The sequence below is a fragment of the Caretta caretta genome, chromosome 4 (assembly GCF_965140235.1).
Source record: "Caretta caretta isolate rCarCar2 chromosome 4, rCarCar1.hap1, whole genome shotgun sequence".
In the NCBI taxonomy this organism is placed as follows: Eukaryota; Metazoa; Chordata; order Testudines; family Cheloniidae; genus Caretta; species Caretta caretta.
Window position 1 is genome coordinate 110,031,752 of NC_134209.1, and position 22,644 is coordinate 110,054,395.

General features: G+C 42.8%; 1 protein-coding gene and 1 pseudogene across 3 annotated transcripts in view; both read right to left on the reverse strand.

Moving 5' to 3' along the window:
- NWD2 (NACHT and WD repeat domain containing 2) overlaps nucleotides 1–22,644 on the reverse strand; it is a 135,800-nt gene that overhangs the window by 76,784 nt on the left and 36,372 nt on the right. For 2 of the 3 annotated variants that reach the window (XM_075127979.1, XM_048848593.2), the window contains exon 2: nucleotides 3,724–3,812. The exons of the other annotated variant lie outside the window; for it this stretch is intronic. In XM_075127979.1, coding sequence (XP_074984080.1) covers nucleotides 3,724–3,812 — 89 coding nt within the window. The remainder of the gene's footprint in view (nucleotides 1–3,723; nucleotides 3,813–22,644) is intronic. 3 annotated transcript variants of the gene reach the window in all.
- On the reverse strand, nucleotides 1,014–2,747 carry LOC125636071 (nucleolar complex protein 4 homolog pseudogene; annotated as a pseudogene).

The following is a 22,644-nucleotide window of genomic DNA, read 5'->3' on the forward strand; positions in this document are numbered from 1 at the left end:
AGCGCTGGGAGAGAGCTCTCTCAGTGCTCCTGGTAATCTACCTCCACAAGAGGGTTAGCTCAGAGCGCTGGGAGCGCGGCTTCCAGGACTTGGAGCCTCTCCACACTAGCGCTTTAAAGTACTCAGACTTGCTGCGCTCAGGGGGGGTGATTTTTCACACCCCTGAGCCAGTAAGTTAGAGCGCTATAAAATATAGGTGTAGACAAGCCCCTGGAGTGTGCAAGTGACAGAGTTTTGTGCAGGTAACAACCTCTGGAACGAAACCTGTGCAGAACCCAGGCCTAATGTTCTGAGAAGGTCCCCACTCACCCCAACTCCACATGCCCAGATTCAACCATGGTGAGTATGCTGCCAGAGTTGATCAGGTCCATCTAGCCCAGTAACCTATCAATGATAATGATCAACACCAGATGCTTCATAGGAAGGTGCAAGAAGGTCACAGAAGCACCTCAAATAGTCCAACCCATCAATTTAGATTTTACAGCCAAAACTCAATGGAACTACTCATAAAACAGTTCTGTTTGGCTTCCACAGTCAACGTCAGTCATAAAAAAATGTTTATTACCAAAGTGCAGCATCATTCTGATGCAAAATGCTCTGCAAAGAGATCATTCTCTTGCCAAATAATCCTCTCACTCCTCTCAAACTCTAGAGAGACACTGGTGGCTTTGTTCTTTTATTCTCTTATCAAAAAGCACATAGGCCAATAACTCCAGGAGCTTCGATATGTAGTCCACTAATTCAGACAGAGACTGGCTCACAATGACAACTGCTCAGGCCATATCAGGGTGATAATGGCTCTGAAGAGTCTGTAGCTCTTCCTCATCCATAATGTATGGATCTTCTGACAGATCTTCAAGCCTTGTGGGTGTGTCTACGAGAACCTTGCAAGCTGAGTGCCTCCAGAAGAGATTTCAGATGGAAGGAATAACCATCAGAAAAAACTAGGGAGGACTGGGGAGAGTCAACTTAGTGAGGCGTTGTATGAATGCTGCCACCAGGTATGCTGGGAACTATGATAAAGACAAAAATAAACCAGATAGCTGGAAAAACCAGGCTTGGTACTTCATGTGATATATTCAGGGGTGTAAGATGCTCTACATCTTTTTGTAAAAAGTCAGGGTATTCCAGATTATGCTGGCAAATCGGAATAAATAATCCATGTAAGGCTAGAAGACTGAGTGCTCCACCTACAGCATATCACATGTGACTGTCAGGAAGTCTATTCGGAGGGTGGGTTCACTCAGGTGAGGCAGGATTGATTCATTCAAAATTACAAGAATCTTTTTGTAAAGGCCGCTGAGTAGCTTGTGTTTAAGAAGGCCAAACCACATCCTTTCAAATGCCTGTTTATGCTATTTTAGCTTCAATACATTTCATGCCTCCTGCTTAGCTTGCTTCACTATGAAACTGACCACCTCATTCCCTTTGTTTGGCATGCTAATAGATTAAACGAGGAAAAATACATTCTGCTGGTGAAGAGATATACTCTTTTGTCTTCTGCATGACTTGTCTGATGTTTTCAGCAACCACCTTCATCACAAAGTACCAAATGTGTTCATAATCCAGGTATTCTTGGAAAAGCAAGGTCAGGAGTGAAGAGTCCTCTTCTTAAGACATTAAGTTCTTGTGATGGGGTATTGACCCCACACTTGCCCTGAAGAGCTTAATGTAGGCTAAGAAGGGGTCTAATTAACCAGACAGGCCACAGCTGAGGGGGATCAGGTAGTTTAAGTAATCCGCTGACTGAATAATGAGGAAACCCAGCTGAGGAAGAACGAGCTGGGCTGGGTTTATAAAGACAGGAAGTTAGCAGAGGAAGGCTGCAGGGAAATAGGCTGCTGTCACTCCCTAGGAGAAGGGAGATATATTTAGGGTCTACACAGCCAAAGAATCCTACAGTTACCCTCTGGGAGGAGGGAGTTTTGGGGCTGGCAAACCTGGGTTTGAAGTTATGAAATGCGTAGGGAAAAGGTAGTAAGATAAAGAATGGAACAGATGGTGGCTGCTGATTAGATGGTCCATGAGCTGGAACCCAGAGTAGAGAGCAGGCCCAGCTTCACCTACCAGCCACTGGAGAAGTGGCACCAGCTGAACAGAGAACAGCTGCCTGAGCCCGTTTATAAGAAGACTTCGATACCCCAGAAGGGGAGGACATGTGACTTGGCCAGAGGGCTAAGCCATGAACACGGAGCATCTTGCCTCGCTGAGGGCCAGGAAGAGAAGGTACGGCATGCAGCGAGAGGTGGAAAGGATGTGTTGGACCTGGAATCAGCTAATCCCCAGAGTGACAAGGGGAAGGCTCACTAGCGGTGAGCAGACCCTATGACAGTTCTCCACAACTAATTTTAAAAGCTCGTGAGGGAAACTGAAACTCCCATTCTACCTTGACTGAAGGGTATTTCCCTTCCAATTCCACAAAGGTTGTGATAATTCCTTGACCTGAAAAGACTCATGGCCCATCAGCTCCACCAAGCAGTTGACACAACTGTTATAACAATGCCCCCTCCCTATTTTGTATTTAGTTTCTGCACTGCAGTTCTCTGTGAAAGAGGACTCTTGGTCAAGCAGCTGGCCTCCAAATAGCTCCCGCACTCCAGCAGTGCCACAAACTGGCTGCAGGGTCTGATGGCACAAAGGATAGCAGCATCTTCGGCTGCCTGCAGCAGCTCCAGGATCTTGAAGTAGCTGCCATTGCCCTGGCTCTGCAACATCAACTCCAGGCTGGTGGCCAGCATAGCAGCCATGCTCTGTCCTGGCAGCACCATCACCAGGTGCTACTTGCTCCACTGCTGCCAGCTGGGCCCAATGGGAGTCTTTCTATTGCCAGAGTCTTCAGGAAGGTGCTTAAATACATGCCTAGCTAACTGTAAGAAGATGAGTGACTTTTATATTCATTACTGATATTGTTCCCCAAGAGGTGTGGAAGGACCAAGTTATTGTAAAATACAAGGTGAAAAAGGTTTATGAGTGAAATCCTAGTCCCACTGAAGTGCGTGGGAATTTTGCCATTTTCTTTAATGGAGCCAGGATTTTACCCCATATCTTTCCAAACCTGGCCATGACTCTGCAAACACATGGGATAGTTTAAAAAAAAATGTTCAGAGTTTTTCATTGGTCATCAAGGCTTCAATAATTGGCCTATCAAATTCATTTCCATGCTACTGATGACAAAACTGTAGTTGCAGCAGTAATTATTATATGGAGTATGAAGATGCTGTGACTTAAATGATGATCAAAAGAAAAGCAGGAATGATGCGATTAACATTAACCCAAATGTTGAAACTATATGTGACTTTATATTTTCTGAATATGAATAGTTTAACTTCTAGAAAGACAGTACCATAATTTGGATGTGACATTATTTCCTCTTAGGTGTTTTGTGTTTTTACAGTTTCATTATGCATTACTTTCAAGAGGAAATGTTATTAATTTGTTACTGTATTGTTCTTATTTACCAGTAAACACTCTTCTATAGAGCAGTGTGGATTTTTCTTAGCTGTCTTTTTATTAATACCAGCACTCTTTACTTGTGATGCTTTGAGCACTTCAATTTGACAAAATTATCATATTACATGTACTTTTTTTGGTTTTGTATAGGCTTCTATTTTGTGTCAGATTTATCAATAATTACACTATTTTTACATATAAATCAAAAATATTTTCAAAAATAGAAAGGTTAATTATATATCATAATTGAATATTTAATGTAATAAAATCTACCTGTAATTCCAGCCCATAGTTTTCCCTGCAGAATTCTCTCAGCTTGGGACAAACATGTTCTCTGAGTGTACTTCTTTCTGCTACTGTATCTGTGATAGAAAAAAGAATGTTGTTAACATTGATATTAACTCTCTATTTTTATGATCTCTATATATATATATATATATAGAGAGAGAGAGAGATTTTTGGAGGAAAATAGATAAGTCTTGAAAAAATGAGTGAAAATCTAATAAGGGGATTTCAATACCCAAACTTTATGTCCCTGGATGTTATGTTTAATGTAAATGTGTTTATGATATTTAATACAACCAGCTTAATACATATTTTATGAATAGGCTTCTGTAAAACAGGACTGAACTGACCCTGTAAAGTCAGCAGTCATATGTCAACTTGACTTTTATTTAATTTTCAGGGAGCTGAATTTTACTGATTAGCAAAACCTCCAGAACAAAGAGACAAACCAAAGATTAGGGAGGTATAGCAGAATATGCATAGATAAATCAAGGTTTCATTGCAGTGAGAGCCAAATTCTACCATCATATCTTCACCCCCTCTAATTCTGTAGTCTCTTAAAAGAGAAGCATTGAAATTAGTGTACAAAATGCACCAATCCTCACACCCACATGTGGCCTATAAGTCTGGGTATGCAGATCTCCAGAGGCCTGTTTTCATAATTAAAAAAAAAAAATTAGTAAATTACTAAGGCTACATCTGTTCTTGGACCTGGGGATTTGATTCTCATCTCGCATAGACATACTTGTGGTAGTTCTCATCTGTGCTAGGGCGCTAAAAATAGTATTGTGGCCACAGTCGCACAGACAGCAGCAGCACCCAGGGGGTTCAGCCAGGTTTGTACTCAGGACAGCTAGTACAGGCCGCCACTGCCCATGCTACCATGGCTACACTACTATTCTTAGCATCCGAGCTCAGATGAGAGCTAGCAAGAGTATGCCTACATGAGCTGGGAATACCACCCCTAGTATAGAGGTAGCCTTAGAATCAAAGATCCTAGTGAATGCTCTCTGTCAGCCACCCACTGGGACTGCTATGAGGGGAATCCAAGCCTCTGCTGGTCAGCGTTCCCAGCGTGCAGGGCCGGCTCCAGGCACCAGCGTTCCAAGGAGGTGCTTTGGGGCGGCAGTGTTTCCGCCACGGCAGCAATTCGGCAGCAGCTTCTCTGTTCCGCCGGCCGCAGCGGCAAATCAGCGGCAGCTTCTCCCTTTTGCCGTCCGAGGCGGCAGTTTTTTTTTACTGCTTGGGGTGGCAAAAACTGTAGAGCCGACCCTGCCAGTGTGTGTCAAGCTTTTAGAGCTGCAGCAGGCTGTAGCACTGGTTCCTCCCATGGCTTCTCTGGCACATTTCCTGAGCACTGACTCTGTCTGCTCCTCTTCTAGGAAATGTGGGTTCTCAGCCCACCTGCTGTAGCCCTCGAAGACCAGTGCTGACCCCTGAGATACCCTGATTATTCAAACTCTGCCCCAGAGGTGCAAAGCTTCTTGTTTACAGTATACCTCTCTCAGGGACATGCAGCAGTTCTGAAGCAGTCAACAAACACTTTGCACAGTCTTAAACGCCTTTACCCTCTTTTATACTTAATCAGGTAAAGTATAGAGGAGCACACCGATCATACAAAACAACAAACACTAAATGCATGTCCCTGCCTCGCTTTCTTCATCACTTCAGGGCATTCTCTGAGCTGGGGTTCGAGTTCCTGGGATTTTGCAGAGTCCTTGGGGGCCAACTGGTCAGGAAAGTACATAGGACACCCTTACCCCATTTAAACCCTTTCTGGCCACCTGGACTCTTTTGTTCTCCTCCTGGTACTGTTCCACTGCTCCTGCCTTCCTTCCAGAGGAAACAGCTTAACTGGTTTTTCTAAGGATTCAGCTTCTTTGCGTAACTGTTGTGAGATCTAAGTACCGTCATTAACTTTAACCTTTCTATCTGGGGTAAATACACTTTATTCCTGGGGGCATTATACACCAAAAAATTAAAAATTCTGCGCATATTTTAAAATTCTACAAATTTTATTTGTCAAAACAACACTACATAATCTTGCCAGTTTCAATTATTTTGGTAATTTATTTCAAAATACCTGTCAGCAAATATGTCTGTAACAATACAGACACACACAAAATTTCCCCCAGGAGTAGAGTGTTAAAGAAACCCCTATGACAACCCAGTTCCTGTTTCTCTGACCCCTTCCCACCCCCCAGAGCCCAGCCTGGGGGTCAGACACCCACAACTTCTCCCCCCACTTCCCAGCTGTGGTGCCCCCCTTGCCCAGACACCCATCCCCTCCCCTCCCTCTCCCAGAGCCCAGACACCCATCCCCTCCCCTCCCCCAGAGCCCAGGGATCCAGAGGGAGAAACAATCTGATGTTCGGTCCCAGGCTTGAACAGAGTTTCCTGTGCACTGCCCTCTCCTTCCCTCAGGGCATGCTGGGAACTGCGGCTGCCAGGAACCCTCTAGCTCCCTCCCCTGAGCAGTGTCTTCTATGTGTGAGCTAAGCTCTGCCGGCTCCAGCAGCTCTTAGTGGCAGCTAGCAGCACTGCAGCCTATGTTTGTGGGGAAAGGAAATTCTGCATGCACATTAATTTCTGCAAAATTCTGTACTGCGCAGTGGCACAGAATTCCCCCAGGAGTAACGCTTTCAGGCTCTGTCAGTAATAGTATATCCGCATACATATAGGCACTCAGGAAAGAGCAACTTTTCATAGTACAACTTCACAATATCAATCAGAATTTATAGGTTGTGCAGACAGAACCCCAAGTCATCACACTAAGACACCAAATTTCTTATTAAAATACGATCTATACAAAATAGCTTTGGACACATTTATTTATAATTAATTGTTGAAGAAATGTACTGACATGTTAGAGCTAAATTAGATGGTTCATCAAGAGCTATCTCAAGTAATCTGTTTCATAGCCTGAGAAACTGGGACACGGCTACATGTATACTGCAAACATGTTAAACATGTTTCGTAGCCTCTCGATCTAATCCTAAAAAGGTGTAGGTTTGTGGATCGGATTTTGTTGTGGAACGACACCTACTCTGTGAGTCAGTACGGGTTGGGGAAAGGCACAAAGTGATTTTGTCAGTGCAAGGTTATTATTGGAAATAAAATTATGCTTGTGAACTACTGGGTCTGTGTGCCGTAAAATGAAAAATAACAGAGCATTCATTTATGAAAGATAAAGTAGAGCTGTGGCAGTTAGAGCAATATTTGTATAACTGCTTTGACATTAAGGAGCCATTTAAAAATTGACTTAACAATCCTCTTACGTTGTAAGTTACAGATGTCCACACAAATCAAACAATATGCTGTGTTTACCAGCCATAACTGACCTATGCATGCTGATGCTGAGGTCCATTTTCGCAATCTGGAGTTTGAGAGAGTGAGTTTGGGTGCATAATTTAATTAGTTAGATTTAGTAGCTAATATTCACACACATCTCTGAAGTTCTATGTAAGTGTGAGGTATTATCACAATTTATTATTGTAAACCAATGAATTTATTGGTTTTATTTATTATTATATTTACCTAATTTAAACTAAAATCTAATTTTATTTTATTATCTATTACCAATTAATTGATTTTTCTGCTCCCATACATTGTGAAAGAAACAATATTTTCGAGGGAAGATGTCTTATTGGATTTCTCCAGTTTCCCTCCCTTCTGTTTCCTCCTTCACTATCTCTTCACCATCAAAAGATCCAAGCTGCTCTGATGCTCCCATTCCCCACAGTTTTCTTTCAAGCCTATGAAATCTGCATCAAACTGAAAAAAAGTGTGCTGTAAAGGTTTGAAAATATATGTACATATTAAAGTCAGGCTGTCTTTAGTACCATAGGTTTTCTCTGCATAAATCTCTGGTGGAGAGAAAAATAACTAAAATACTTTACTTTAAATATCTTTTCTATACATAATGAATGTATGGTCTGATATCTTAAATTATGTTTAACGTATTAAAGAGAGGCAGTGGTTAGGGTTAGGGTGGTTAGGGTGGTAGGGGACTTGTGAGACACAGGCTCAATTACCTGTGCTACCAGAGACTTCCTGTGTGACCCCAGGCGAGTCACTTAGTCTCTCTGTACATCAGTTCCCCATGTGTAAAATGAAGATTATAGTACTTTCCTACCTCACAGGGATGTTAGGAGGAAAAATACATTAAAGATTATGAGGTGCTCAGATACTATAGAAACAGAACATAAAATAGAAAGTCTACTAAGGAATGAAATACTTCCTACAATGGCATATGACTCATTGGCGACTGCCAGTAGCAAAAATCCCCAATGGCCAGAGATGGGACACTAGATAGGGAGGGCTCTGAGTTACTACAGAGAATTCTTTCCTAGATATCTGCCTGGTGGGTCTTGCCTACATGCTCAGGGTCTAATTGATTGCCATATTTGGGGTCAGGAAGGAATTTTCCCCTGGGTCAGACTGGCAGAGACCCTTGGGGGTTTTCACCTTCCTCTGCAGCATGGGGCACAGGTCACTTGCAGGTTTTAACTAATATAAATTATGAATTCTCTGTCACGAAGTCTTTAAATCATTATTTGAGGACTTCAGTAACTCGGCCAGAGGCTAGGGGTCTATTACGGGAGTGAGTGGGTGAGGTTCTGTGGCCTGCAACATGCAGGAGGTTAGACTAGATGATCACAATGGTACCTTCTGACCTTAATCTATGAGTATATCAGAAATTTGTTTATTCCATCAAAAATATTTGACAATATCAGTTTCTACACTTATAGCCATTGAAGTATTGGACTTCAAATTTGTCACTGATCCAGGATGAAATATTCTATGTCCTTTGCCTTGAGCTAGGATAATTTTGGTGTGAAACAGTCTACCAAAAATAGGAAGTCTCATATTCTTAAGAAATGCAGTGTTTCCTTAAGAAAAACATTTAAATGATGGCTGGCCATCAACTGTTATCTGACTACAAAAATACATACCTGTAGTAGCATCAAGTGTCTTAGTGACTGTAGAGAATATATTTTGCTGGAAAATCAGAAGCCCTACACATTGCTCAGTGGAGAATCCTCAACCAGATTTAAATGATATTTTCCTATTTTCCAAAATATGATACTTATTGTAAAAATGACATTGTCTCTTACAAGCAAGCAACTGGCTGTTGGGACATGAGCTTTTGGAAAAAAACAGTTTTAATTGGCTAATGCTATCCAGTTACTAAATATGTATGATTTTTGAAGGCTCATAGCTAAGTCAAATCACAGCCAGATTTCATCAGAATAATCAAGTGTACTGTTTCTCTGAGTGGTCCATTTCCCATGCCAAATATCATAGCAGACAAAATATTCTCTATATTGAAAAGCTAGAATGAGGAACAAAAATAGAGATCCACTGAGGGGAAAAAATATGGAGCGAACCATGATCATTTTTGGTCTGGGGAACAAAATATTGAGAGTACAATTTTGCCACCCTCACTCAGGTTGTATGATTTCAGTGGCGCTACTTCTGGAATGAAGCACCCCTCAATGTGATGAGGGTAGTAGAATCTCGTTCAGAAAGAGAAATAAATCCAGCTCATCACACAGAACAGTCCTGAATTTTTTAACTCTCCAAAAATCAAATAGAGCTAAAGCATTGTCTAACTCAGCGGTGGCCAACCTGTGGCTTCGGAGCCACATGCGGCTCTTCAGAAGTTAATATGCGGCTCCTTGTACAGGCACCGACTCTGGGGCTGGAGCTACAGGTGCCAACTTTCCAGTGTGCTGGGGGGTGTTCACTGCTCAACCCCTGGCTCTGCCACAGGCCCTGCCCCCACTCCACCCCATCCCTTGAGCCTGCCGCGCCCTCACTCCTCCCCACTCCCTCCCAGAGCCTCCTGCATGCCACAAAACAGCTGATTGGGAGGTGTGGGGAGCGAGTGGGGAGGTGCTAATTGGCTGGGCAGCTGGTGGATGGGAGACGCTGGGAGCGGGTGGTGGGAGCTACTGGGGGGCTGCTGACATATTACTGTGGCTCTTTGGCAATGTACATTGGTAAATTCTGGCTTCTTCTCAGGAGCCACTCCTGGTCTAACTGGAATTCTGTCTGGTATTGCAACAAGGTACCCTACATTTTTAACGCCTGTCTACAACTCTTAATGGAAAAAGATAAAACATTTGTTTAATTGGAATTCTGTTCATTTAAACTCTTATTTGATTAAATTACACTGTCCTTGTCAGACTGGGAATAGGCCTTTGTTGATTTTGTGATCCCTACATGCATGTCATTCCTGGATGAGCCCACCAAGTGTTGGAGGCCCATGTGGCTGTAACAGTTGGAGATCCTGCAGTGCTTGCAGATTGTAGGGGAAATTTTTGCCTTGAATCTTTAAGTTTCACAGACTTGCAGGTTATTTTTATGATGCATCTGTCTGAAAGTAAGGACATAAGCTTGTTCCACCTTTATGGTGATGCTACTCATTCAGAAACAGTATCATTTCCGTAGGGCCTCACTAATTCAGAAGTTTTGGTACTTATATTAATGAACAATTAAGAATTCCTGTTTTTTATTACTTTATGAAGCTTGTCTTTCTGAAAATATAATGGCACATAATTTAAGATGGAGCAGAGTAATTAGGATGGAGGACAGATAAACTGGTTTAATTAAATAAAATCTGACTTGATTCATACTGACAGAAAATCTGTGAGTCCCTAAAAATTGGGAATCTCACCGACAGGCAAATTTTAACTTACAGGCTGCTGCAGACGAAGAGATTACTTAAACGACATTCTTCTGGCTGCCAGAATAAAGTATTTGCAACAGCACAAGATAATTTTATCCTAATGTTAATCAGGTATTCTGAAATCCAAATGATAGCCTAAGAGTCTATGATAAACTGTAGTCACAAAATTGTATTTGCAAAAGTGGAGGATAAGTTAAGACTTTTTAAAAATTCTGGGCAGATTCTGATATCAAACCAACAGAACACGGTGTCCTTTTTGTCAGACACAGCCTCACTGAAAGAATAATTACCCATGAGCAGCAACTCCTACGGATCACTACTTCCCTGAGTGCACACCTTGCATCATTACCAAATGCCCTGCCTCATTCAGGGCCTGAACCAAAGCCCACTGTAATCAGTGGAAAGACTCCCATCGACTTCAATGGGCTGTGGATCAAGATAGCATGCACTTTACTTTGCAATGTATGAAGCACAGCTCCTGATGCTCACATTAGAAAATGCACATTGAATGATGTACGATGCATGCAGAGCCCTGCCTCATTTAATGGGAGTAAATTTTTGATGATGCAACTAAATTAGCCATTTACACGTGGGCCATCTTCCTGCCAAATGATAGGTGATCACTGTTTATGTGATGTATGATTTTTTGAAGGCTCATAGCTAAGTCAAATCACAGCCAGATTTCATCAGAATAATCAAGTGTACTGTTTCTCTGAGTGGTCCATTTCCCATGCCAAATTTTAACTTTTGAATGCAAGCTCTTTCGTTAGTACTTTTAAAAAGTATATAATGGGAAGAGTGTATATTTTACATTCTTGGATTTGAAAATGAGTGAATCATATTGGTTCAAACTTGCCAAAACCATTCACCTTTTGACTAATACCAGACACGGAAAAGTTCTGTCCAATCGATGAAAGTTTCAGAAAGGTATAAGCAAATGAAAATAGGGAGTTAAAAAGGAAAATTGTAGGCAATCAGCTCTTTGCAATCATTAACACTTCTACCATAACAATCCTGCCCACACAACTATTTCCTGTTCCCTGTGACACACCAGCAGCTACATTGGCCCAAATTTGGCAATGGAGACGAGAAAATTTGTAGAGGTTAATCTCACAACTTGTTTACAAATCCAAACTGGTCTTCAAAGACACAGCACATTTAAGTTTACAGCCTATTCATGTAACTGACACACATATGTAATAATTATTCAGGCCCTGAAACGAGTGAAAGTCGTAGCTACGGCAGTTGTATGGGCCATAACAATGGGATTGACTAGACAGGAGTGTTGTGCTACCCGGCTCGCAGAGGACCGGAGGAAAGCTGTTGACTGACACAGCAGACAACATTTGTCTTATTGGGATCCAGGCAGCAGACAACATTTGTGACGGGCAGGCAGCTAAACCTGGAACCGAGAGAGAGAGAAAAGCAGCCTTTGCCACTGCTGAGACCACCACACCGATTAATGCTCGGCAGCAGGCATAGTAATTTTGTCAAAGCCCAAATTCCCTGGTCATGGTATAGTCAGGGTCCAAACTCCAGAGGAAAAACAAACAATAATAAGTAAATAAAAATATTTTGGGGTCCGTTCAAAAGTGTCTGGCGGTCCAGATTTGGCCCACGGTCTGCCTATTGACTACCCCTGCTATCCACACAAAGTCCAGAGCCATCAACAATATTAACACTGATAATTTCTTCCAGAGCTGCTCCTTGTGCACAAGGGGTGAGCGACATGCTCTATCCTAATGGATGCAGCAGACGTCTCCCTTCCTATTCGCAGTGTGCCAGCCCTGCTCCCTGGGCCCCCGTAGAGAGGTGGTGGGGCTTTGGCCTTGCCTCTTCTATAGCCCCTTTTTTCTAGCTTACTCCCCCCCTTGTGCTCTTTTGAACACAGGAGGTACAGGCATTGTTATCATTAAATGCTCTTTTACAGTCATAGAAGGGGGGGCCAGGGGAAACTTTTGCTGGCACCTCTGCCTGTGCATGAGTGAAGAGCATCTCTCCTGATCTAACCCTAAATGCATAGCCATTCAGAAACCTCACTGAAGAACATGGTATAAATACAATACTTAGCTTTGTTGGGGGAGGTAGCATCATGGACAGCGCATGAGCCCCCCCTTCGGGGAGGCTAGTCACGCAGCCCTACCTCTTCTACCCAAGGCACCACCCCTACCCCCATCTATGGGAGCCCCAAGCACCCTCCACCCCATTCGTGGGTGCCCTGAGTGCCCTCCCCGCATCCACTGGAGCCTTAAGTCATCTCCCCCCGCAGCCAGAGGAGCCCTGGCCAAACCATCCTGGGCCGCCGCCTGGCCTCACCATCATCCTGCTGACTTCTGGCCAGCAGCGGAGCTGAGCTCCTGCCAGTTTGGGGGAGAGGGCAGAGCATGGGCAGGGCCAGAGCTTGGCTTACGGAGGCTTAGCTTCCCCTACCCTATTATGCCCGCTGCCCATGGGTAGCATAGATGTTTGGCACAGAAAACATTTTTTATGCTCTACATTTTATTTGGCCAGCTGAATAAGTTTTCTTTTCATTGCCATGAGACTGCTAGAAATAGAAGAGTAAGTGGTGAAAATAATACTGAACATTACTTAGTAGCAATACTGAATAAGGGCACTACTTCCATACCTACTAACAATAAGATGCTCACATCACCAAAGACTTTTCAGCAACTCCTACTAAGCAGCAGGTTTTTTTTTTTTACCCCATTTAGCACAATATCACTTTGTATTACTCATGTTACTAAAAGCTTTTGAATATCAAAAGGAAAATAATGTTCTCAAACCTTAAATATTTTGGAAACCTTGTCTCTGCATATAATACCATAATAATAACAGTAATTTGCATTTCTATTGTGCCTTTCATCTGAGAATCTCAGAGCACTTTACAAACATCAGGTTAGATTCATAGAAACTGGCACATAGAGATGAAAATTACATGTCCCTGAGCTACCCTGGACCCCAGAGCTCCTGGAGAAATTCACACTGAAAGAGGGCAGGTTGCGTTACTGCCATCTCCCTCCCTTGGGTTTCCATGTGAGCAGGGAGCAATTGGAATTAGCAACTGAAGCTTCATAAAAGCCCACTTAGGGTAAGTTGTTAAGGGGATACGGTGAACCAGCTCACTCCCCAGCCTCCTTGCTGTAAAGATAGGGGTATGGAAGATTATAATTTAGAGATGCTCCTTCATAAGGGATAGTATTATGAATACAGGAATTTAGAGATGAGCCTTGGAAGCTGGGGTTGAGAACACCATGTAGCTGTGTACAGCAGTTCACCACAGAAGCTCTCTAGTTTGTTTTATTAAAAGTTGTATTCCTTTCTCATTCACTAGTTTGGTGTTTAATGAACCCCGAGATCATTACATGGTGTCAGAAGTGCTGAATGAGACGAAAACTGCAGTCATTTTGAAGTTAACTCCTGTGTTTGCAACTGAAAGCAGAGACAAGGGGAGCACTGGAGCAGCAAACAGAAGAACAAAGGCTTTTATATGTATTTTTATAAGGACAATAGTAGCTTGATTAGCTTAAGAAAGGGGAAATAGCCAAAAATGGATGGGTTGCAACCTCCATCCAGTCTGCAATTGTCCGGAATGTTGCAGAGAACTGGGAAAAATTCACACAGAGATTTAAATTGTATTTAGTAGCCATAGGGGCAGCATAAACTGTGGAAGCACGAACCAAAGAGCTCAGTTCAACAGAAGGGTTCATCCATGTACTAAGTACAAAAGAATACAGCCAAAATAGGTCAAGTAAAAAAGTAGAACTGTACTGCCAACAGACCCCCGTTGTCAGCAGGCAGGATGGAACTTGGGACCTCTGGAACTTAGTACATGAGTCTCTACCGCATGAGCTAAAAGCCATATAGCCCTTAGCTAAGGCTGTAGAGCAGACTCCTTAATCTCTCTCTAAGAGGTAGATGGGACTGAACACCACACCCAGGAGGTGTGTGGGTTACAGAACCCCTTGCTATGAAAACCACTCCTAGGGGGGAAGTCTGGGTACAGACAGTCAGGTGGAAGGTATGGATCACAGCATGCCCCGAACAGTGTGTTGCCCTCTGGAAATTTCTGTCAAAAATGTGGGGAAAATAATCATTTTGCAAAATGCTGCAGATCTCAAATTCAGAAAACTCAAGCGCATTCAGTTGAAGACAACATGGTTGAGGAGTTTTTCATAAACATACCTAAATCAAGCAAGCCGGATGAGAGGGACTGGATACTGCCAATGAAAGTGAATGAAACAATTATTCCACTGAAACTGGACACGGGAGCTCAGGTTAATATTCTGTCTGAACAAGATTATGAGAGACTGAAAATAAGACCAAAACTGAGCCCAACAAAAATAAAAGTACCTGATTATTCCAGAACAAATATACCAGTGAAAGGGAGGTGCATTACTAGCATCAACCATAAAAAAGCTATGTACAGGCTCCCATTCGTTGTAGCGTCAAAGGTCCACCAACTTTAGGCCTTGCTGCGTGTGAAAAACTCAGACTGGTAAAACTGGTGCTTTTACTACAAGATCATACCGAACCTGGCTAAGAGGCACTCATTTGGGAATATCATGACCTGTTTTAAGGATTGGTTTGCTTGTAGGGTGAACATACAATCCAGATAAACAAGCAGGTCCCCCCAGTTTTCCATCAATGTAGAAAGGTGCTATTTGTACTCTATGATAATCTCAAGACTGAGCTTGCAAGGATGGAAGCAATGCAAGTAAACAAAAAACTGAAGAACCAACAGAATGGGTGTGCTCCCTAGTCATTGTGGAGAGAAGTAACAGCCACCTACACATATGGTTAGTTCCAAGAGACCTCAACAAGGCTATAAAACGAGAACATTTCAAGCTACCAACGAGGGAAGAAATTATGACTCAATTTGCAAATGCTCAATATTTCAGTAAATTTGATGCATCCTCAGAATTTTGGCAGCTAAAATTAACTGAAGAAAGCTCAACACTACGCACATTTAATATCCCATTTAGATGATACAGATTATTACTGTGATGGGTTGGACCCCTTGGGAAGTCACTGGATGTGCTGAGATACTACTGAGTCTACCTGTTCTGCCAGCATGGGCCCCCTTTAACCTGTCTTGCTGAGCCAGGCTCTTAAAACCTCCTCTAACACACACAGGCAGAGCCACACCCAGCTGCAGATCAGCTCTGGGAAGACTCAGCTTCAGGGACTTGCCACAGCACCCAGATGTTCACCCCCACCCCCTTGGAGTAAAAACCCAAAATTATATGAAATTCACTTCTTCCCTCAATGTGGAGGAAGGTATGTGCAAATTCTCACCCCCGCCCCTGTTAGAAATCACATAAACTGGGTTATATTGTAAAACAGAAATAAATTTAACAACTATAACAGGTGTATTTTAAGTGGTTAAGGATGTAGCAGACAGAACAAGGCAGATTACTAAGAAAATAAAACAGACCACACAAACTAAGCTTAATACACTAAAGAAACTGGTTACATGTAAGTTCTCGCCCTAAATGTGGTTCTAATAATCTTCTTCACAGGCCAGATGCCCTTCCAGCCTGGGTCCAGTTCCTTCCCCCAGTTCAGTCTTAATTGTTCCCAGCAGTCATATTGGATGGGGTAGCAGGGGAGAACTGACATTCTGGATTACCTCACTCCCCACCCTGAAATAGGATTTCCATAAGGCGGGAGTCCTTTGTTTCCTAGTTTGACCCCCGCTCCCTTACAGTGGAAAGTTACAAGAAGTCCCAGGTAATGTTTTAGCATCAGGTGACAAGGCCACCTGACTGTAGGATCACAGCATCCATGAATCAGGGGCAGTATGGAGCGTCCACAGGAAGGCCAAGCTTTTCACAGTCCATTATCTTTGCTGACGGGCCATTGGCCCTGTCTGCCTTTCCATTGTTATACCTGAAGTGTTAGCAGTCGGCATCACCCAAAGTGGCATAGTTGAAATACATATATATAGTCAATATTCCTAATTTCCGATTCAGAAATGATACATGCATACAAATAGGATAATCATATTCAGTAAATCATAACCTTTCCAATGATATCTCACGAGCCATCTTGCATAAAGTATATCTTAATTATGTCATATTCATATCATATGAATATGTTCATAAAGAATATGGAATGACACATCACAATTACACTTAACCTTTGGCATAGCTTCAGCACCAGAAGTGTACCACAAAACCATACATATGATCTATGAACATATTAACAGTGTTCACACCTCAGTGGATGACATCATCATCTGGGGCTCAGTGAAAGAGAAGCATGATTGTAGACTTTGGGAAGTCCTGGATGCAAGGAGATCTGCAAACCTCAAACTAAATAGGGCGAAATGTGTTTTGGGGTTACAGAACAGACTTTTGTTGGGATGTTATTTCCCATGAAGGTGTAAAACCTGGTAAGAGGAAGATTTCAGCCACTGAAATGGTGCCACGTCCCCAACAGTTCCTGGGAATGGTTAATTATCTTGGAAATTCATACCTAATCTATCTACCAAAGCAGCGGCTTTGAGAAAACTCTTAAGAGAATAAAAAGGAATGGTATTGGGGTGCAGAACAGATCATTGATAAAAATTTTAAATAGCATAGGGCCAAAAACTGATCCCTGCATGACCCCACAGGAAACACACCCGCTTAATGACAATTCCCTGTTTATAATTACATTTTGAGACGTATCAGTCCAGCCAGTTTTTAAATCAGTTTTATTATGTGCCATGTTAATTTTGTATCATTCTAGTTTTTTAATCAAAATGTCATCAGGTAACAAGTCAAATGCCTTACAGATGTCTAAGTCTATTAAATCAACACTATTACCTTTATCAACCAAACTTGTAATCTCATCAAAAAAAGATATCAATTTACTTTGACAGGATCTATTTTCCATAAACCCATGTGTAGTGATGCAGGTGGCACACTCCAGCAGGAGACGGGGCAGAAGCACCCAGGGAGGCTGTGGAAACCTGCAGCTAATTAGGGCAAGGCTTGTTAGGAGCCAGACAGGAGGCAGCTGCTGGGGAAGCCCATTATAAGAAGCTGCCCAGCGGAGCAGAGGGGAGTCTCTCCCTGACAAGCAAGGGAGGAGGACTGGCTCCTAGGCATAGCACCTGAGAGAGCAGTGCTGGGCAGGCTCAGGGGAGCGGAGGGCGGGCTCTGGCCTGTTACCTGCTAGGCTGCAGGCCCCTGCCAGAAAGGTCTAAGAAGGTGCAAGGACCAAGGGGAAGTGGCCCAGGGATGACAGACAGACAAGGGGAGAGAAGGAGGGCAGAGAGGCTGCTGCTAGAGGGTCCCTGGGTTGGGACCCAGAGTAACAGGCGGGCCTGGGTCCCCCCCTTGCACTGCACCTGGCTGCGGAGGAGCATGGCCAATACACATTGCAACTTGCCCCTGAAGTGAGAGGCTAGTCTTTGGGTTGTGGTTGGCCCCTGCGGTGGGTGCAAGCCAAAGGACTGCCATGACCCCTGGAAGGGGGGTGAAAAAGAAGTAGTGGACACTGCCGAGCAGGGGAGCAACGCAGGTCTGAAACAGTGGAGTAGAGCAGACAATGGGCAAGACAACACCTGCAGAGGGCGCTCCGGAGCTGGACTGAGCTAATTCCCAGAGCAACCAGCAGGAGGTGCCGCGGTGGTGAGTCAGCAACCCATTACACCATGTTTTACACAGATGCCTTTGCACAGGAGTTAAGGCATGCTGCAGTGAAATTGTAGGAGAAATCTGTCAGGCAGAATGTAATAAAACCACTGCACCTGACCAGAGAAGCAGGATCAACATAAAAACTCCTGTAAGAAACTTCAGTGGGACACCTAATGGTAATGAAGAATGTTCCAAAGGCCACTCTCAGTTTGGTTCACTTCCTTCCGAATTAGTGAGCTCGTATGGCAAGGATATTGTTTCTGAATGAACAGCCTCGCCATAGAGGTGGAACACACTTATGTCCCTGGCTTTAGACAGATGCATCATAAAAATAACCTGCAAGTCTGTGGAATTTAAAGATTTAGGGCAAAATATTCCCCTCCAATTTGCACGTGCTGCAGGATCTCCAACTGTTACAGCCACACAGGCATCCAACGCTCAGTGGGCTCATCCAGGAATCGCATGCATGCAGTGATCACAAAATCAACAAGGGCCTCTATTCGCAGTCCAACAAGGACAGTGTAAATTAATCAAATAAGAGTTAAAATTAATAGAATTAAATCATACTTAGACATAAACACAATGAATACATCCAACAACAGTCAGTCACTAACAGTGAGAGCTTTTGTGTAAGGGCAGTCCAAATCCCCTTGGGCTCCAGGGCATCCCTGGGACAAACACACTCTGAGAATAATGGCGTTTTCAAACAGGAATTCTTAAGTCTCTAGGGCTAAGGCTTCCCTGCTCAGGCCCTTCTGTACTTAGTGTTCCCTTTCCCAGGTGAAAGCCTCCCCCTTGTTCTTAGCTGCCTGCCTCATTCTGTGACCAGTTTCAGAACAATGCATTTTGAAGGAACCAAGATGAAAACATTCTATATATAAAGGTTTCTTTTCTTTATGTGATTATATTTTACTAGGGCACCTATGTGTATGGAAAAAAACAGTTAAGATGCTGTTTTGTTTAGTAGTATGCTTGTAAGATTTAATCCCTGAAATTTCAAGTGTTAACTCCTATTTTAACCACATGATTGTCATTAAAAGGTAAAGAGGTTCATATGCCTACAATAATATACAGCTCTGCAAAGTTTCTCCCAAAGTGCTTTGGGAGATGTTCACAAGACAATTCAATGACAGGATATGGCTGTAAATGTATAAGTTACTTCAAAACATTAAACAAAACCCACATTGACAACATAACATAGCATTCGAAAGTCAGATCTTAGTTGTAAGCCCAACAATTCTATTTGTACCAATCAACTTTACATCTTGTCTCCAAAACCAAAGAATAACACTACTTAAAACTATGAACAAACTTTAAAATGTGGACCTTGTTTTTTTTTAAATGTTAATTTAAACTCCCTACTACAAATTGTGCAAATAAAAAGATTTAAATGTAGTAGGTTTTATTTCTCATTAGACACCACATACACACCCACACACAGGAAAACAGGATGGTACCATATATGGTGAGGTGAGGTGTTAAAATACAGAACTGTGCATTTTAGGAGATACACCAACATAAAACTAGTGTGACAGACTGGAGAACCAGTCCTCATGTGCCCACACTCGGCAGAATTTCAACATAAATAATTACTTGATCCATGTATATGCAAGCTTTCTGTGTTCCCAATTTAAAATAGACTGTTTTCTGAAAGTTCACAATTTTTATTCGAAGGGTAATATTTTTATATGGTACAAGTTTAAGGCCTGATCCAAAGCCTTTTGAAGCCAATGGAAAGACTCCAGATGACTTTAGTGGGGTTTAGACTAGGCCCCAAATTTGTATCATATAAGCCCACTACCCATTGAAACCAACATATTTTTTCCCATTTACCTCAATGGGCTTTGGATCAAGTCCTTCCAGTCCAATTCTGCCCTCAGACATATGCAAACAATTCCTATTAAAGCCAATGAATGTGGCATGTGAGTATCCCAAGGCAGAATTTTATCCCCTGTATTGTGCTTATAAGCTAACACCAGATAATTTTTAATGCATCAATCTTTCGTGGTTAAATTCACTCATAGACTTTTAAGGTCAGAAGGGACCATCATAGTCATCTAGTCTGACGTCCAGCACACTGCAGGCCACAGAACCTCACCCACCCACACGTGTAATAGACCCTTAACATCTGTCTGAGTTAGTGAAGTCTGCAAATCATGGTTTAAAGACTCCAAGTTACAGAGAATCCACCATTTACACCAGATTAAACCTGCAAGTGACCCATGCCCCATGCCGCTTAGGAAGGCGAAAACCCCCTGGATCTCTGCCAGTCTGACCTGTGGCAATTCCTTCCTGAATGGGCTGTGTGTGAAAGCCTCTAGATGGCAACTTTATTGCCTCAGTCACTGCCCCTCACATTCCCTATGCATGGATTTGGGGGCAAGGAATGTGCACAAGCCGTGTGGGTGTTCTGCAGGATGGAAGGTCTTGAGCAGAATCTCTGCAGTGGCATGAATTTCACCTTCTGTAAACTACAGAAAGAGATTAATTCAATACAAAGACAATTCTCTTTCATTTGATAAAGCAGACTAGCAAAAGCTCCTGAAAACAAGACAATTTACAAACAATTATTGTCATACAATTAAATGATGTGAAGGAAGAAGCTGTAGACAAAGCACATTACAGACACCAAAATTAAGTCTGAAAATTACTTCTACAGAAGACGAAAGCTCATTACAGCTAAACACGAGCAAATAGCAAAGCCTGCAATGACAAGAATTGTTACTGTAATCAAAATTAATACGAAACAACCCATTATTTAACCTAGAGTAGGTTTCCTGGGTGATCTGTGCAAAATAAATTATAACATAAAAATTATGATCAGGACTAATATTAGGCTATCAAGCAGATGTACACAAAGAATTCAGTGAAAATTAGTGAATCTGAATATATTAATTCATACTTCAAAAAAGTTAAGGCATTATACTTAAAATATTTCCTATTTTTCTATTTCAGTTTAACAATTATGTCGTATATTCTGGCAATTCTAGTAGTTTTTCTGGCACTATTAGAACAAAGAAAAACAACCAGGACACGTTACTGAACCACTAGGGGCACTGAATCTGTGGCAATCAATAAAACCACAGGCTATCTCAGACATTTTGTCTCCCAACTCAGCTGCATATCAAAGTAGTGGAAGCAAAAGAAATAGGATACTTTAGCTGATACTTTGAGCAGACACAAAGCACAGGAGGACCACATAAAAATAAGTGAAAATGAACGTAAGAGTGCATTAAAAAAAAAATCACACATCTATCATGTACACAATATTGTAACAACTACCAAAGAAAAACAGACAGTTGTAACAAGGCATTTGTTGCTGAAATGAGTGAATTGCATGAAAAGATGCTGAAAGGAAATTGTTTGCTGCTGAGGGAAACTCCATTATGATCCACATCATATTCAAGAAATCCAAACAACTAATATAATGATCCTTACCATTTATACAGCACCATTCTCAGAAGATGTTAAGAGCAGTACAAACATTAACTAACTGCCTTTTCTAGCGCTCCTGTGAGGTAGGGTTAGGTTCTTGTGAACTCCTAGTTTCATATCTTAAGCAATCTGGATAATTTTTTCCAAGATTATATACAGAGCCCTTCCAAATTCACAGCTGTGAAAAACACATCACGGCTGATGAAATCTGATCTCCCCCGTGAAATCTGGTGCCCAGTCGGGGGCTCCTACCCTGCACAGGACTCCAGCTGCTAGTCCCAGCAGGGGATGTGTCTTCCCCTGGAGGGGCTGCTCCTGGGGTGGGTCAGACCCACCTCTAGCATGTGACCTCCAGAAGAAGAGAAAGGAGAACCCACGTATCCCCAATGCAGATAGAGGTAAGAAACCGTTTTCAGGCTCTCTGCACTGGTACTATGGCAGAGAATGGTTTGGAAGAGTCATCTGAGGGAAGCGATCAAGAGACCCCATTGACCAGAAGGCATGGGATGCATCGTCCTAGGGATAGGGGTTCCCTGGCCACAACTCCCTAAGGGAGGATACAGATTGTGATGGTCAGGGACTCCCTCTTAAGGGGGATGGAGTCATCCGTCGTCCAGACCAGGAAACTTGAGATGCGTGCTGCTTGCTTGGAGTTGGAATTCAGGATGTGATGGACTGTCTGCCGAGACTGATAAAGCCATCGGACCGCTACCCCTTCCTACTACTCCATGTGGGCACCAATGATTCTGCCAAGAATGACCTTGAGCGAGTCACTGCAGACTGTGTGGCTCTGGGAAGAAGGATAAAGGAGTTTGAGGTGCAAGTCATGTTCTGGTTCATCCTCCCAGTTGAAGGAAAAGGCCCTGGTAGGGACGGTCGAATTGTGGAGGTGAATGCGTGGTTACCCAGGTGGTGTTGGAGAGAGGACTTTGGATTCTTTGACCATGGGATGTTGTTCCAGGAAGAAGGATTGCTAGGAAGAGATGAGATCCACCTAACGAAGAGAGGGAAGAGCATCTTCACAGGCAGGCTACCTAACCTAGTGAGGAGGGCTTTAAACTAGGTTTGCCGGGGATGGAGACCTAAGCCCTGAGGTAAGTGGGGAAGTGGGATACCGGGCGGAAACACAAGGAAGAGGGTGAAACAGGGGAGGCT